We start from the raw sequence: 18,477 nt of genomic DNA, 5'->3' as shown, positions 1-18,477 counted from the left end.
CCTATCTCAATAGTCCCATTGTGATGGTCTTCATCCTATCTCAATAGTCTCATTGTGATGGTCTTCATCCTATCTCTGTAGTCTCATTGCGATAGTTTTCATCCAATCTCAATAGTCTCATTGTGGTAGTCTTCATCCTATCTCAGTAGTTTCATTGTGATGGTCTTCACCCTATCTCAAAAGTCTCATTGTGATGGATTTCATCTTATCTCAATAGTCTAATTGTGATAGTTTTCATCGTATCTCAATAATTTCATTGTGATGGTCTTCATCCTATCTCAATGGTCTCAATGTGATGGTCTTCATCCTATCTCAGTGTCTAATTGTGATGGTTTGTATCCTATCTCAATAGTATTATTGTGATTGTCTTCATCCTATCTCAATAACCTCATTGTGATGGTCTTCTCTCACTGCAATGGTCTTCATCCTATCTCACTAGTCTCATTGTGATAGTTTTCATCCTATCTCAATAGTCTCATTGCGATGGTTTTTATCCTATGTCAGTAGTCTCATTGCGGTGATTTTCATCATATCTCAGTAGTCTCATTTTGATGGTCTTCATCTTACCTCAATAGTCTCATTGTGATGGTTTTCATCCTATCTCAATAGTCCCATTGTGGTGGTTTTCATCATATATCAATAGTCTCATTGCCATGGTTTTCATCCTATCTCAGTAATCTCATTGCGATGGTTTTCATCCTACCTCAATAGTCCCATTGTGATGGTTTTCATCATATCTCAGTAGTTTCATTGTGATCGATTTCATCCGATGTCAATAGTTTCATTGCGATGGTTTTCATCCTATGTCAGTAGTCTCATTGTGATGGTTTTCATCATATCTCAGTAGTTTCATTGTGATGGTCTTCATCCTATCCTAATAGTCCCATTGTGATGGTCTTTATCCTATCTCAATAATCTCATTGTGATGGTTTTCATCCTATCTCAATAGTCTCACTGTGATGGTCTTCATCCTATCTCAATAGTCTCATTGTGATGGTCTTTATCCTATCTGAATAGTCTCATTGTGATGGTTTTCATCCTGTCTCAATAGTCTAATTGTGACGGTCTTCATCCTATCTCAATAGTCTCATTTTGATGGTCTTCATCCTATCTCAATAGTCTCATTGCAAGGGTTTACATTCTATGTGAATAGTCTCATTGTGATGGTTTTCATCCCATCTCAATAGTCTCATTGTGATGGTCTTCATCCTATCTCAATAATCTCATTGTGATGGTTTACATCCTATGTCAGTAGTCTCATTGTGATGGTTTTCATCCTATCTTAATAGTCCCATTGTGATGGTCTTCATCCTATGTCAGTAGTCTCATTGTGATCTTCTTCATCCTATCTCAATAGTCCCATTGTGATGGTCTTCATCCTATCTCAATAGTCTCATTGTGATGGTCTTCATCCTATCTCAGTAGTCTCATTGCGATAGTTTTCATCCAATCTCAATAGTCTCATTGTGATGGTCTTCATCCTATCTCAGTACTTTCATTGTGATGATCTTCACCCTATCTCAAAAGTCTCATTGTGATGGATTTCATCTTATCTCAATAGTCTAATTGTGATAGTTTTCATCGATTCTCAATAATTTCATTGTGATGGTCTTCATCCTATCTCAATAGTCTAATTGTGATGGTTTGTATCCTATCTCAATAGTCTTATTGTGATTGTCTTCATCCATCTCAATAGTTTCAGTTTGATGGTGTTCATCCTATCTCAATAGTCTCATTGTGAAGGTCTTCATCTTTTTTCAGTTATTCCATTGTGATGGTTTTCCTCCTATCTTACTAGACTCATTGCGATGGTTTTCATCCTATCTCAATGGTCTCCTTGTGATGGTCTTCATCCTATGTCAGTAGTATCACTGCGATAGTTTTCATCCTATCTCAATAGTAGATTACGAGCTATGAGTTGAAGAGGTACTGTATCGGATTTCAATGAAAACTTCATTGGAGAATTGGAGAACCATGGGATAAATTTTTAAACCTCTGTATTTTATGTTATGTGAATGACTTTCCAAGGAGTTTGAAACACGCAGATTTACACATCACAGTATGATACAAATAAACATTTGTATTGCTGAGAGCAAAGTAAAGGAAGATTTGGAACGTTCTATAAACTGAACGTATGACAATAAACTTAGCTTACATTATATAAAAAACTCAGTTAATGCTTAAATGTATAGCACAACAAGCAGCCAAATGTATGGATTCGTACTTAGAAGTACAACAAGCAGCCAAATGTATGGATTCTTACTTAGAAGTACAACATGCAGCCAAATGTACGGATTCGTACTTAGAATTAAATGGCACAAGAACTTGAACTTTTAAATATTCCATTCTTTTAGCTATCTTTATGGAAATTAATTTATATGGGTCCTACGACCTTGAAACACTTTATAAACGTATGTATGAAAGTAGGAATTTTAACAAGGGCAAAATGTTTTATGTCGGATCAGTTCATCCTAACAGTGTACAATATAGTTTTCCCTCAACATTTCATCGGCTGCTGTGGTGTATGGTGGACAGGAACCTGAAGTTCCTCTTACTTGCAGAGACCATACAGCTTACAGAAAAGAGATGCCATGATTATTTGGTAAGAAACATTAGCTCAAGTAAAAACAATGATTTACATATATGTACCAAACGTTCGGAGAGAGTATTGTGAGAGATCATTTGTTTGCGCCACTACAGTTCTATGGAATAGTCTGCATGACGATATTAAAATAGTACCTAATGCTATTAATCTGTAAACGGTAGCTATGTTAGTGAGCACTCCTGACAGCATAACATCTGTAAACGGTAGCTATGATACGTCTTTATGATAACAGTATGCAAACCTTGTTGTTGTTGTTGTAGGGTTTAACGCCATTTTTCAGCACATGATAGGCTATGCACGGCGGCCAGTATTAATGGTGGAGGAAGAACCCGGGAAAACCCTGGAAAGAACCACCGACACACGAGAAGCTACTGACAAGCTTTCTCACATACCCACGTTGGCTGAATCCGAGACTCGAACCCACGCAGACAGAGGTGAGATGGCAGTGATCCGTAACGGAGAGCGCTTAGACCACTCGGCCACTTGGCCACTCGGGGCCATTATGCAAACCTTGTGTAATTTGTATTGTTATATTACTTCTCTTTTATGCAATAGATGCTAACCTTGCAGACTGACTGAATGCACAACTATTTGTTGTATATTTATCTTAAATTAATAGCTATAATGTAAACTATTAGCTAAGTACGTCACCTTGGATAAATAAAGGATATTATTATTATTATTATTATTATTATTATTATTACTAACATTATTATTATTATTATTCACATTATTATTATTATTATTATTATTATTATTATTATTATTACTAAGTAAGTGAGTAAGTAATCACTTACCTATTGGCTTCGCACAACGTTCTCCTTTGTAGTCTGGGAGACAATTACAGTACTGGGTGCTGTCTGCCATGTTAACCCTGCACACCCCATATGGCCCGCAGTCCAGACAACACGGTTCGCTGCAAAGATGACCGGTAGCTCCGGGGTAACAATCACATCTCGCAACCCCTGTCAAGTTGTCCACGACGCACTCGCCATACAAACAAGGTATCCCGCTTGGACAGGGCAGAGTATTTGGGGTGTAGTTATTCAAGCAGTCTGTGTTTTGCGTGAGTGATGCTCCGGTGTTACTGACCACATCTAATGTAGTATCACGACTTGCTATGGTGCTCATTTTTGACGATGTCACATGTGAATTTGTCGATAGTTTGACCTCATTTGCCCTGCAGAGCTCGTGCGTGACGTTGTCCGTGCATACGCATTCCGGTTGACATGTGTCTGGGTAGGTGTTACATTCCCGTCCGTTCCCGCAGAAATTCGGTATAGAGCACAGAGTGATGACGCAATTAAATGGTCTGACGTGTACAATGCATCTGGACAGGATTATGGTGGCACATGGTATCCATAGCAACGTGTTCATCTTCTGCAGAAGCCAGAATAGGACTTGGAATAATTTCAAGATAAAGTTCATACTGTTATTTTCAGAATTCAAGAAGTAATAACAGCTGAGTATGGATAACCTTGCGATATCTATTTTTTCGATTATATTATTTTTTTAAAATAATGAAGACTGGCTATTCGACATGGCAATTGGAAGGAAAATGAATACTCTAGGAAGGTAAAGCTTCTTTGGAAGTTCGCTCTGCGCCTCGCATCAACATATCTTGTATGATATATTTCTTTTTTTAAACTTTCATTTCAATGTGAGCATATATGATTCTTTATGAGCCAATGCCGTTACCGATATGATATAATTTGGGCGAGGAATAGAGTATGCTTTAATAGGGCAATCGTGCCTCCTAAAAGTGTGTTAGTGAGAACGTTTTTTTTTCTAGATCAAAAACGAAGTCAGTTGCCATACATTTTCAGTTAGAATGACGTGATTGGAATTTCATAATCTCTCAAGGATGAACTAAAATGACCAACACGATTTTGTTAAGATTTCCTTTCCTTTCGGGGATCATTAATAGGTCGTTTAGTGTGCTTGGTTGATAAAAGGAGAACTCTCTGATACGCTTATCCCCAACCCTTCACACGCACACACTTCCCCTCACTAGTTCGCACTCAGAAGAGTGGAAAACTGTTGCATCCCTGAGAATGTTGAATGGTTGGGTTATGACATCCGGTTGAATAGAAGTCGCACGGATAGCTTAGACAGCCAAGCGCTATACGGTGGTGTACAATTTGTATGATTATGTTATTTGATTATAATATTCTTATGTGACGGCAGATGCCTCTATTGTTTTTCTAGGTTGTTTGGGATTAATCATATGCGGTATAAACTTCTTCCAGAAGCATCGGCTAGCAGTTGTTTGTTTGCTGCTTTGAACAAAACTGGTGTAAATTAGAATAGGTTTAATAGCTTTCACGGAAGAAGTCCAAAATAATTAATTTTTTTTTTAAACTGCCGATTGGAATCATTCATATAGAGAGCTCTTGGCGTCAAATTCTGCCTTTAAAGTAAGTTGTAAGAGTGAAATGTGACATTTTAAGTTGTGATTATTTAGATGCTAGTGAACGGTTTTCTGTCTCTGTAGCAATGGTGTATTGGTGGTAATGTAGGTGCGAGGATGCAATATCAGTTAACATGGTCTGATGGCGATAATCTATTCTTGTGCTCTTTAGTACAGAGCTCCGCGGATCCTTACGCGTCTTTTGGTGTTGGTAGAGATGTACTGTTCTGTAAAAGTGCAATCTCCGTACCTGAGTTTTAGTCGTGGTAAGCAGCCCGAGCCTTTGTTTTTGACATGGTCAATTCATTTTTGTTGAGAAGTTCTTCCCAGTGTACTTTTAAAACTGTTGGGTACCACATAGCATCAGTAATTGTATATTTAGTTTGCGTCATGCATATATTGAATAATCAGCATATGAAGATCAGTGTTATTGGGGAATCTGTGAAAGAATGTTCACAGTACACGAATGAATATCAGTTAGAATCATTGATAGATGGACCATGGCAATGTCATGTTTAGTACTAATATTAGTACCCCTACTCCTACCTCGTGGACGGGGTACTAACATGAGCATATACGTGTCAATGGAGCAAGCCGGGTGTGATTCACACCCGGCGCTCTTTTATCATAATATCAACAATTTGAACATATTCCTTGCAATATAATGCAATGAATTGAGTAGTCCTCTTATTTAATACCGGAAGTATCGCAAATCATTGTAGAAATAGTTGCAAAATCTCGTTTACCTTTTTTATCCGATATTTTCGTTTATATCGTCCGCCATATTAGTTAAAAAAAACATGATTACTTCCGTTCTCAGCCTCGTTTATTTGTGTGCCATATAAGGACACTGAGGCCTTATTTGGAAACGTAAACAAATCGTAGTGAAAATACGGCGCGGTATGAGTCATAAATTATGCAAATTAAAAGTAAATACAGTTTATCGGCAACTTTGAAATTCCACCAAGAAGCCATTATTCGCCACTTGATTGATAATGACATAGCGTAGAATATCCAAATATGGTCTGGCAAGCCTTACATAGAAAAGGGTCACGGCGAGAGTCTCGTGTTATCTGTCATGGTGGACACGGTGAGGTTAGTGTAACCATGCCAATTTATTTTATCGTGTAAGGGCTTAATATATTCAAAATAAGCCAAACTTCTTTCACAACATGAAAACAAGAGGACTACTTTAATTATACTTATGTAATAGATTTCTGCACTATTTGTTTTTCTGACTGTACTGATGATTTTTTTGGGGGGCCGGGGGCTCCATTACATGATATGGGATCAGTTCGTAGCCTCAACCACAAGTCAAGTTGAGGCTACAACATCGTAGCTATGTCATGTTTAGAACTCTGATTTGCTTGTGCTCTAAACACGTTACTATTGCATATACTTGATTATTTGTAATAATTTATATGATATAGCAACAGTGAGGGTGAACAGACCAACTTTATTTCTAGATTTGAAAGCTCCTGCGAAATAATTGTTTTTTAAAACCTTTATTTTCAAAATTAAAAGCTGCTACGGGGTGTTATTTTTGATCGAGCCGACATATGTGACATCATATAGGTACTCACCCTCACTGCATGGGCAAAAATTTAAAATATTTGGTCAAGACCGATTTGTAATTTTTTTATCACTATAAATTAAAATTATTTGTATATAAATATTCATGAGTGTCGGAGAACCACATTCTGCTAGATTAGCGCGAGAACGATTAGAAGCAATAAAACAATATCTTCCTGTGAGAAATTCTGTTAAGAGAAAAATACGAGCATATGAGGATGCAAAACGTGGATTTAGAGAGTTATCGACCGAATTATTTGAACCAATAACTACAACCACACAAAAAGTCCTACTTGGAGATGTTAAGGATCCTGATGTAAGAAAAACAGGTATTCTTCCGGTATTGAAAAAAATTGAAGAACAAACTGCACCTTTAGCTGCACCTGTAGTTCAACTTGTACCAGCGGCTAAATCTAAATATAAACCTAAATCTAAATCTAAATATAAACCTAAATCTAAAACTAAGTATAAACCTAAATCTAAATCTAAATATAAACCTAAATCTAAAACTAAGTATAAACCTAAATCTAAAATTAAGTATAAACCTAAATCTAAAACTAAGTGTAAACCTAAATCTAAAATTAAGTATAAACCTAAATCTAAAACTAAGTATAAACCTAAATCTAAAACTAAGTATAAACCTAAATCTAAAATTAAGTTTAAACCTAAGGCTGGACTTAAACCTCAAGCTGAGGATGAAGAATTTGAAGACATAGATGATGATACAGAACAAGTCACTGGTGGAGTTCGCACGATTGAAAAATTTACCAATAATAGTATTATTAATATACAAAGTGCTAAAAATAATAAGGAACTAGCTTATATTGCTATAAATACATATAAATCACGAAAAACTGTTTTAAAATCTGAATATGCCAAACAATCTGTAAGTAGTAATACTTGGCTAAAGTGGATATATTATGTGTATCATAATGTTGATCGAGTTAAAAATGATGATCCTGATTTTATTGATTATCTTTCTGAAGTAGATAAATTAGAACAAGGATCTTCTGCAGAACCACAACCTTTACCTGTACAAATTCAACAAAAACAAAAAATACCAGTAGAAGAAGAAATACCTGCGGTCATGTTTAATAAAAATTTCCTTACATCTTTAAAAGATCGACGTAGAACAGTTGAAATTGCTGCATATGATTATGATCAGAGAAAAAAATATTTACTACAAAGACATATCGATAGAGTCACAGAAGATGAATGGCCAACTTACTTGTATTTTACTCACAAAAATAGTATGATTAATCTAGATGATCCAGATTATAAAAGATTTATTGAAGAAATAAATGAACTAAAACAACAACCTCAAGAAGAAGAAATTTTTTTCGATGTTCCACAACATCAATCGACGTTTCAAGGTCTTGTGCCTACAACTATGTTTAGTGAAAGTGCTCTCACTAAACTTGAAGATCAAGAAGAATTAGTTCGTATTGCCATATTCGAATATGGTGATAAGGGAAAATATTTGACGAAAAAAAGTTATGATATTGTTACCGAACACGACTGGATTCCTGCATTATATTTCGCTCATAAAAAAACCAGAGTTGATCTTACCAACCCAGACTACAAAAAATTCAGAAAATATATATATCAGATGAGAGCGAAAACTAGTGTTACCGGTAGCGGTTATAATTCTATCTGTCCAGATAGTGTTGTTAACGACGTGTCTCGGCTAGAAGTTCTTACTGGGGGGAAACGAGCTGGGAATAATTCACCAGAGATAATTAACGAGGCGGCAGATATTTGTCAGCGATTATTTCACGGTGGTATCGTGGATGTTCACGTTTACAGGAATCTCATCGATGAAATTATTGATGATCACAGCGATTAGTTGTTAAATAAACAATTAATTAATAAAGATGATCGTCCACAAACATCATGGTAGACCTGTGCAAGTTCGAGTAGTAAATGCTCGGTTGCCCATGTACAGATATACTTACGGTAATGGATTTGGTGAGGTTGTTAAAGGATTAATTACAAGAATAGCTCCTAAAGCTGGATCTGTTGCAAAACAATTATCAATGAAAGCTATGGGTGTAGTTCGTGATAAGGCCGTCTCTGCTGTTGGTGATATTGCCGGTAAAGCTTTTAATATCGTCAAAGACAAAATATTAAATTTAATAGGCAGAAAAAAAAACGACCGGTTGAATTACCTAGCACCGCTGTGATGCCTAGCGACGTCAGTAAAATAATAAATGGTGCAGCAAATCAAAAACTAGCAGAATTAACGAATCAAGAAGTTAATAAATTAACAAATCAAGAAACAAATAAATTAACAAATCGAGAAATCAATCAAATAATAAATACTAGCGCGATATCAGGAAGTGGTCTTCGTTTTAGATGATAATCTTTATAATAAAATGTTTGCGCGGACATCTAATGAAGTATTTGACATGGATGAACCCATAAGCAAAGATACGTCGGTGCGCGATTATCAGTATTTTTCATACGACGCAGTGACGCCAAATAGTACCAGTCGAGTTGAAATTCAGGTTCATGATACAACCAGATATTTTCTTCCATCAGAGGCATTTTTCGAGGTTGTAGGTGAAATTATAAAAACTGATAATACCGAATACGGACTAAATTACAAAATAGGATTTGTCAATAACGGTATTATGGCGTTATTTAAGAGCGCCACATATATGATCGACGGAAAAGAAATTGAAGCAATCACCGATAATGTTGATATTGCTACGACGATTATAGGCCTAGCTAGATACTCAGATGATTTTACCACATCAGCTGGCCCAAGTATGATGTTTGCCAAGGATAATTCTGATAATGCTGATCATGTACATCTTATTTTTAGACAACCAAAAAATCGTGATGATCCTCCTGCTAATGTTGCAACTATCGAGAATATGATTATATCTGAAAATGAAAATTATAATCTAGGATTTTTAACACGTAAAAATATGTTAAAAGATGATCGTAGAAGATTTTAATGCGCAATTCCACTATTGCATATTTTTGGATTTTGTAGAAATTTTAGAAAAGTAATTTTTGGAGCCAAACACACGGTTGTTTTTATTCGAAAAGGTGACAGTAATGATGCAATCTGGCGAGAAGGTGCTGTTAATCCAGATGGTACTATTAATGTTGCCGCTGATGCTGCTAATAACGGTAGAGTTATATTAAATAAACTTACCCTGTGGATGCCGGCAATAACTCCATCAATAACTGAAGAAAGTAAATTACTTTCTTTCATGGATCAGGGTGGTAAATCAGTAATGTCGTGGTTAACAACAACCACCGATAATAGCACAGCTAGTAACTATAACGGTATTTTTTCTTGGCATATGGCATCACAACAAGGTGTTTCTGCTCCTAGACACGTATTTATTGTTATTCAAAATAATGATCGATTTGGCACTCAACAAAAAAGTCACATGATATTTGACAGATATGGTGTTAGCGAAGTATCGTTGCGGATAAATGGACAACAGGAACCATCTGAAGAATTATCGATAAATTTTATTGATAATTCAGTGGCTCGTGCATATCATCGCTTGTTAAGTTTTATGGGAACAGATCAAAATATTGATACGGGATTACAAATATCATAGTTAGATTTTGTAAATTTATATCCGATCGATTATTTTTCACTAGAGCATCTTGATTTGGTGAAACAATCTGTCGTCGATATATATTTTAGATGTAGAATATACAATCCAAATAATCACAATATTAGAGCAACCGCGGTCATACTTAGCGATAGAACTATGCTTCTTGAAGGTATTAGCGGGCGAATGAGAGTCATTGACGCACCGGTAGAAAAAATGTAATCTAAATTTAAATCAATCGTAATAATTATAATGCCATACGATCACGTTAGTGTAACTCTGACTCCGGGTCAGATAAATAAAAACTCCAATCAAATACAACGAAAACATGTCGGGTGAAATTAACGTTAAAAAATGCTCAGATTCAAGGTGGAACAAATAAATTATCATTAACAAAAACTCAGCATAAACATTTTACTAAATCTAAATCATCAAATACTGGCGTCCAAGTTAGTCTTAGTCCGAGTGCCATCAAAGATATGGTTAAAGTTGGTGGATTTTTCCCACTTCTTGCGGCTATTCCAGCGTTAATAGCTGCTGCTGCTCCAGCCGTAGCAAAGGCCGCCGCATTAGGTGCTGTTGGAACAGCTGCTGGAATGGCGCTGAAGAAAGCAACAGGAGGGCGATACGGTATAAAAAGGTCGCCTTCTGAGGTTACCAGGAACACCACCGTCGTGGTACGGTCGAGGCATAAGGTTACCAGGAACGCCAGCGTCGTGGTATCCAAAAATGTGATAACACCGATGTCAAATTTTGATTTATCTAACGAGGTTAAAAATAAAAAAATAAAATTTTTCAGAGGTATATTTATGCGAGATCAATTACCGGCCAAACCAAATTCTAATGAAACCGGAATTATAAATCTCGATAACAGTATTGGTCCAGGAACACATTGGGTTGCTTACGCGATAAATCCGCGTGAAATTATTTACTTTGACTCGTATGGGTTAGCGCCACCAAAGGAGTTTTTAAATTATGCGAAACAATTAAAAATTCCAATTTGGTATTCAACGTTACCAACGCAGACATTAACTGATCCACCGATATGTGGCGCTGAAACAATTAATATTCTTGATGCGATATCAAGATCAATTAAACCGTATCACAAGCTTGTACTTGATTACACCTCTGATAAATTAAATCAATCACGATTAAATAATGGTTGATATTTATGGAAGATCTCTGTCAAGGACAGAAAAAGGACCAGTTGATGTTGATTTATCTAAATATGCAACAAAAGATGACCTTAATAATTTATTAGCGATATCAGGAATAGATTCCGACGAAGTTGTTATTTTTCAGGATCAACATGGAAAATTACAAACAAGTAATATCAAATTAACCGATATAATCAAACGAACCGAATACAGCGCACACGTGAATGATTTTGATGGTTTACAAGAAACTGTTAAAAAAATTAACGAAACCGCCTCTGAAGTAAATAAGAAAATATCCGAGATTAACATAAAAATCGCCGCCATCAAAACCACCGTTGATCTGTTTGAAAGTGTTGGAAAATTAATGCCAGGAATTATCGATAGAACTAATTATGTTAATATTCCGCCAACAATACCACCTGATGATGTTAATATAACATTTGTTATCGCATCTGGATCATCACCGTGGACGACAGAAAATAAAGGTTTCAAATACACAGCAACAATTACTGGATTTTATCGGGTAAATGTTTAATCGTCAACAAGATACAGAATTGTAACTAAAGAATATTACTGGAGACATGCCGCTGACAGACTTTTCACTTCGCTAAATATTTTACTAAATAAAGATGTCGATGAAGTATTTACTCTAGAACCGCCAGAAAAATCTACAACACCGCCAGCATCATATTGGTGGTGTTTAGAATTTATCTCTGAGACGCCACAATTATTTACTTGTTAAAATATAATGACCGCGTCCGAATATAGATATAATCAAGCGCGCTAGTGGCAAGATTGGTTAAAACTCATCATAGATACGTACCAGGCAAAAATAAAAAAAATATCAACGTAGATTAGTTATCATCGACGTAGTTGTTTATTCGGTATCAGCAGCTGTTGCTGGCGCTGGAATAATATTATCCGCGGTAACGATGATGGCGACGACGACAGTTGCTGGTGTTCTTAATATTATTGCAAAAAAAATATCTTCGTGCACAAATGAGAAATTATCATCGTACGTGCTTAAATTACACACGGCAACGACTGCGTACACAAAATTATCATCGTTGCTGTCAGAAAGTCTCAACGACGGGAATATATCTGATTTTGAGTTCTCAGCAATGATAAAAATTTACAGTCAAGCCGATATTAAAGCTACAAATATTAATAATGTCGGAGCTACAACAGATTGTGACAAATACAAATCCGCGCAGAACAACAATGATCTCGGCGAGCTCGACTAAACCAGAATTTAACATTAATTTTCCAATAGCAATCCCCGTCGATGAAATCGCGCTATCACAATTACGAGTTTATCATAGTTGGCCAATATCAGATCAAAATCATTTGGTGGTTTATCATCAAATAATTTGTTTATTTTCGCTAACAAAAATAAACTAGATGGAACTCCCGATTGGAACTTCGTTGGATTACCAACAGGTAGTTATCAAATTGATGAAATTAATAACGAATTATTACTTAGAATAAAAATATAACCGGAGATAAAGAACCCGGAATAAAAATAACCGCACACGAACCAACGTTAACTTCAATTATCGAGTTAAAATCACCGTATATTGTTGATATTTATCAATCCACGATCAGAACCGTCCTAGGTTGGCCTGAGATTAGACCACCAATTCCAACATTACCACCAGAACCTGTAAAATCTGAGTATACCACAGACAAACAAAATTTATCATGAACTCAGAGAAAAAGGTTACGAAGCTGTATTAACTGCCATGGCGGCGTCAACAAGAACCGATTTTATCTTCAGAAAAAAAGATGACATGGCATGGTTTTTTTATTGGTCAACAGGAAGTGAAGTATTTGAGTTAACTAAAATTAATGAATTATCAGAGATATATAATCAAGCACATAAGGAGCTATTAAGGCGACTACGACAATATTTTCAGGAGTGTATTTTTAACGTATCAAGTTCATGTAGCGAGATTATCAAATACTAGAAATGCTGAATAAGATCACACATGATAAGAATTATATGCACGAGAAAATAATTCAAGCAACAATCAACGATAAATCAGGAAATAAAGAAAAAATTTTAACCGCATATGAGCAAACCGAAGCATCTTTGCTAAATTTTAGATTAACCAGCTACAACGTGCCGGAGTTAAAAAAATCTGTCACTGACACCATCGATGAATATTTTTCTCAGTTAATTGCCGCATGGAGAAAAACATTACCGCCAGCATATCTACTTGCGCATAATAACGATCCATCTGGACTTGGACGACATATTTCGCCAGGTATCGTAAATATAACAGACGTCGTCGCGGTTAATCTCCACGCTGACGTCGTCGAAAATATTTATAGCGCGGATGCGTCTGTGTAAGATCGTGTTCAGCAGGGATTTATTCTTTATTCGTTTTCACCAGAAGAACCTCCAGGATTTTTAATTGTGCAAGAACCGATTAATCCGATTTATCTACGATGTCATAATCGATTATTATCGAGAATTAATTTCAGATTAACCGATCAAGGAGGAAATTTACTTGACATGCGCGGAGAAACGTTAAGTATTAATTTGTTAGTGAAATCTTGAAAATCTTAATTCTTGCCACGGTAAAAAAATGACAAAAAACAGTAAAAATTAACATTTTTGTTTAGTTTTTCAATTCTCAGAATTTGTCATTTTTCTTAGTTGTCTTGCTCGAGTATTAATTACTTTTCTTGATTCGTATTCGTCAGATAACTCTGATCTGATTTTCTCGACGATGCTAGATAATGCAACAAAATCCTTAATTTGTGATTCGTTGACGGATGCCAGCGACTGATACATCGCTGCTTGAATCTTCTTTATAAATTTATATTCAGCCGGTAGAACGTATCTTCCTTCGTGTTTGTTTTGTGCGAGTGTATCAAAATCCTCGACGATTTTATCGGCGTCTAACTCGTCAGATAATTTTATTTTTTATTTTTAATTCTTCGATTGCATCAATTATGTAGTTGTTATTTTCCTCATTCATTATATACAAATATTATGTTTCTAAAAGTAAATTTATTCATCATCTAATATCAGAGAAGTATAATAAAATTTGATCCACTCGCCGAGTTTATATGAAAACGCTGATTTATATGTTTTTTCTGCAACACCCTGAACCGAGCGTGAATTAATACCGAAATATTTACCAGCCGAATACATCGATTGAAATGTAATCTCCTCGCCGGTCTCCATATTTACTGATTTAACCGCTTTGGCACCGCTACGATAACGACCGGTATTTCCTCGTGAAGAATTTTCACTTATCGTGATTGCTTGAAGATTACATATAGAATTATTTAATACGTCACCGTCAATATGATCAATTACGAGATTATCTTTGATTACTCCGCGAAAACACTCATACACGAACCGGTGATTTAGATAGGATCTTTTGGTATTTGAAGAGGTAAATATCAAATAACCAGCATTATTAACGGTACCAACTGATTTTCTCAATTTGCAATGTCTGACAACACCATCGCACGATGCTTCGTAGTTATTAACGATTGGATGTCTTATGAATGTTTGATTCATATACTAACTATTATTTGTCTAAATTAATGTTTGTTTGAAAGCCTATTAAGATAATCTTCTTCGCATTTGATTATTTTGTCACTGTTATTATTTTTTTTGTCATAATGTCTCTTTAGTTCTCGATAGCGTTTGCCGCCGCATTTTATACATAAACGAGTTTTTCCGCGAATTCCAACATCACATTTTATACACATAGTTGGTCCATAATTACCTTCACGAACAGCTTGCATATGTTCGCCGCAAAATTCACGTTTGCATGATTTATTGCACAAGTCAACGAACCGACCAATATCCATTTGCAATGGTTCATTATTATTTAGATATTTGTCTAAATTATAATATGAAATAATTTGACCTTGACGAAGCTGAATACGATATATCTGACGTTGATAAAGCTAAGAAAGAATTTTTTGATGATGGAGCGGTTCATACTTGGTCAACTTGGAAAACAAATTCCGTCGATGGTACAATGACTGACGAGCGAGCCAAAAAAAATAATTGATCATATTCGAGCTAACCATAAGGACGAACAATTTATATTTGGAATAAAATTTATCGCACAAATGCCAGACGGAGTTTGGATTATTCGTGATAAACGTGATCCAATAATCGGAGGGGAAAAAAATGTTATTTTATCTGCGAGCAGCCGGCATGGATTATTAACTGGCATAGATAAACCATATTATGCTAAATCTTATCCAGCAAGTGCGGTTGTTTATGGAATTTATCGGCTAAATAATAAACCAGATGTCAAAAATCTGTCTTTGATGAAAGTTTCTTCGGTGATAAATTGCGTAGCTGAGCGAGTGATGGAGTATTTAAAAAATACGAAACATGGATCTGGTTTAACCTCGTTAAGATTAACAAAAATAAATAATTGGGCGGAATCGGTCGTTAATGGTGCATCAATAACTGACGTAGCTGCTTTATCAAGTAAATTAAAATTTTCGATAGTGGTAAAAACACTGTTGGGAGAAATTTTATACAAATCCGCGTATAAATCTCGAGGTGCATCTATCGAAATTATTGATCATAATTCTCATGCTTGGTCATCCGCGGTAACAATATTTCCACGAGATCGTGTTGTTAAATTCTATCCCGTGGAATTTTCCACGGCAGATTCTGAAGATAATTCCACAAAAAAATATGTTTAAATTTATTCACAAAATAAGTAAATCTGATCCAGTGTCGGTGTGGTTATTTTGTAGCGAAGATAAATATGATCAATTTGTGCCACCTAACGGTGACGTTTATAGAAATAAATCATTACATGACTCGATGAGTGAACTAGCAGAAAAATATTCGATAAATTCCGAGCAGTTATTAGTTAATTGTTTTACTGTTCCATCTGTCGCTGTTCACGCTGCTAGAGAAAAAAATCTTTGGAGACCAACTCGAAGTGAATTTCTTAAAGATGTTCAACAAAGTTGTGTCGAATATGGACACGGCGGACTGTGGAATACTAAATATGACCATAACAATATGATATCTGTGGACATGGCCGCATGTTATCCTGGAAGTTTTCTAGGATTAGGCGAATGTGCTAAATATTTTGCTCAATTTGGGCATCCTTGTAGTAAGATGACACGAGTGGCAATAAATGGTCCACTACCAGATTTTCCCTTAACGGGATTCGCTCGTGTTGTATCTTTCACATTTGTTGAAAATTTACATAAAATCTGCTACGTCTGGTTTGGTAAACATTTTTCATATCAACGTTGGGTTCATACGGCGTTATTGCGATATATGCTAGATTCAGCAATGTTAACGTCGCTGATAGTTAGTGAGGCAATTATTTCGTATAAAAAAACAAACCGACGTCTGGTTGCCAACTGATCATGACGAAAAAACTGCGAAAGATTTAGGTAGAAAAATAATTGGTAAATTTACTCAAGGTGGCGCGTACGATCACCGACGACATCATTCTAGGTTAATCATGGATGATGCTGAATTAGATTTTATAATTGCTGATACAACGTCGAGGGGTATATTTTGTAACCGAGAAACTATTTACGTCGACGAAACAAAATTAGGTACCGTAGTTAATTATCTTGACGGAGAATCACCGCAATATGCCCATTTGAGATCATCGATGCTTGTATATGTAAGTATTAATCTACTTTCGATGATAAATAAATTTCCTGATTGCGCAGTTAGAGTTGCTACTGATTCATTTTAGATCGACGGTAAATACTCGTCAATGTTAGAAAATTTAGTTGGTAATGGCGCATGGGGTACCTGGAGAATAAAAAACGAAGATATTCTTTGTTATTGTGCATCCGCTGACGTCGTTGACAATGACGAATATCATCAAAATACAATGCCAGAAACTTCTTTGTCACCGTGTGTTCATGATCCGATTTGGCGACATAAATTCGTGTACATAAATGGACCTGGTGGTTCAGGTAAAACTACTCGAGTAATTGAATTACTTAAAAAATCAGACTTTATTGTGCTAACGCCAACACATAAATTAGCGAAGGAGATGAAACAATGTGGCATTAATTCCTGTACTTATCACAGTTTTTTCAAATATAGTGGTGGCACGTGCACATCTTCGCGTATGGGTGAAAAATATATAAATAAAGTTATTGTCTTTGACGAAATTTGCACAGTTCCGTTAGAAACATTAAAATTATTTCTTGATTGGTTGTCGCTGCAAAATACCGCCGTGATAATGTGCGGAGATCACGGACAACGAAATCCAATTGACGGTGAATCACCACATAACTGGCTAAAGAATTTTGTTGATTATTACGAAGAAATTAATACCGATTATAGATCTCTCGATGAATCATTAACTGAGTTTAAGAAATTAATTCGATTACAACCAAATAAAATTCAATGTGACGTGATGAGAAAAATAATCAGCGAAACATCGATGAAAATTTTTCTAACTTTATGGCGGCCAGATTATTTAATAGTTGCGAGCGGAAAAATAGTTCGTGATAATCTTCAGTGAGAATTATTTCAACTACAACGTAAAAAATTTCCGTTACTGCCGGTGCCGTTATGTTATCGGCCGGCAGATACTCGACGACAAAATATTGACGTTGATGTACCTGGGCGAGGAAAGAAGAATTTGGTATTGAATGATATTGTCACTGTTGACATTAATCTTGTCGAAGATGCGTTAAATGCAGAAAAATCCCCGTGGAAATTAGGTTATGCTATGACGATACACTCATTGCAGGGATTAACCATTTCGGATACAATTGTTTGGATTGTTGATGATCGCATGGAGTGATCAAATTTAGTTTATTTAGCCGTATCTAGAGTTAGAAAATTATCTCAGCTACGACGAATTGTTCTAGATGCGGCGATAATTAACGATGAAACGTGTGAAAGTGTAATTGAAAAAAAATTATATAGTTATGAACGATACGACAGAAAAAATAACTACAAATTTGACTTGGATATTAACGATGTAATACTTATGAAGAAACAGCAAGATAATCACTGCGCGGTTTGTAATTGTGCTATGTCATGGAAATATAAAATAAAATGATCCTCGACAATTTACCGTCGATAGAAAAAATAATAATCTCGGTCATACACGAGAAAATGTCACGTTGGCGTGTTTAGAATGCAACAGACCCGTTATTTAAGTGATT

The 18,477-nt window shown here is 35.7% G+C and overlaps 1 protein-coding gene across 4 annotated transcripts in view; it reads right to left on the bottom strand.

Annotated features, from left to right (window-relative positions):
- LOC149806608 (toll-like receptor 6) overlaps positions 1-18,477 on the bottom strand; it is a 69,053-nt gene that overhangs the window by 43,966 nt on the left and 6,610 nt on the right. For 3 of the 4 annotated variants that reach the window (XM_089955526.1, XM_089955509.1, XM_089955517.1), the window contains exon 2: positions 3,403-3,985. The exons of the other annotated variant lie outside the window; for it this stretch is intronic. In XM_089955526.1, the coding sequence (XP_089811652.1) occupies positions 3,403-3,982 (580 nt within the window). In that variant the 5' untranslated portion in view covers positions 3,983-3,985. The remainder of the gene's footprint in view (positions 1-3,402; positions 3,986-18,477) is intronic. 4 annotated transcript variants of the gene reach the window in all.

The sequence above is a fragment of the Sinohyriopsis cumingii genome, chromosome 1 (assembly GCF_028554795.1).
Source record: "Sinohyriopsis cumingii isolate HCF-2022 chromosome 1, ASM2855479v2, whole genome shotgun sequence".
Classification (NCBI taxonomy): Eukaryota; Metazoa; Mollusca; class Bivalvia; order Unionida; family Unionidae; genus Sinohyriopsis; species Sinohyriopsis cumingii.
This window is presented reverse-complemented; position numbering and strand designations above follow the sequence as displayed.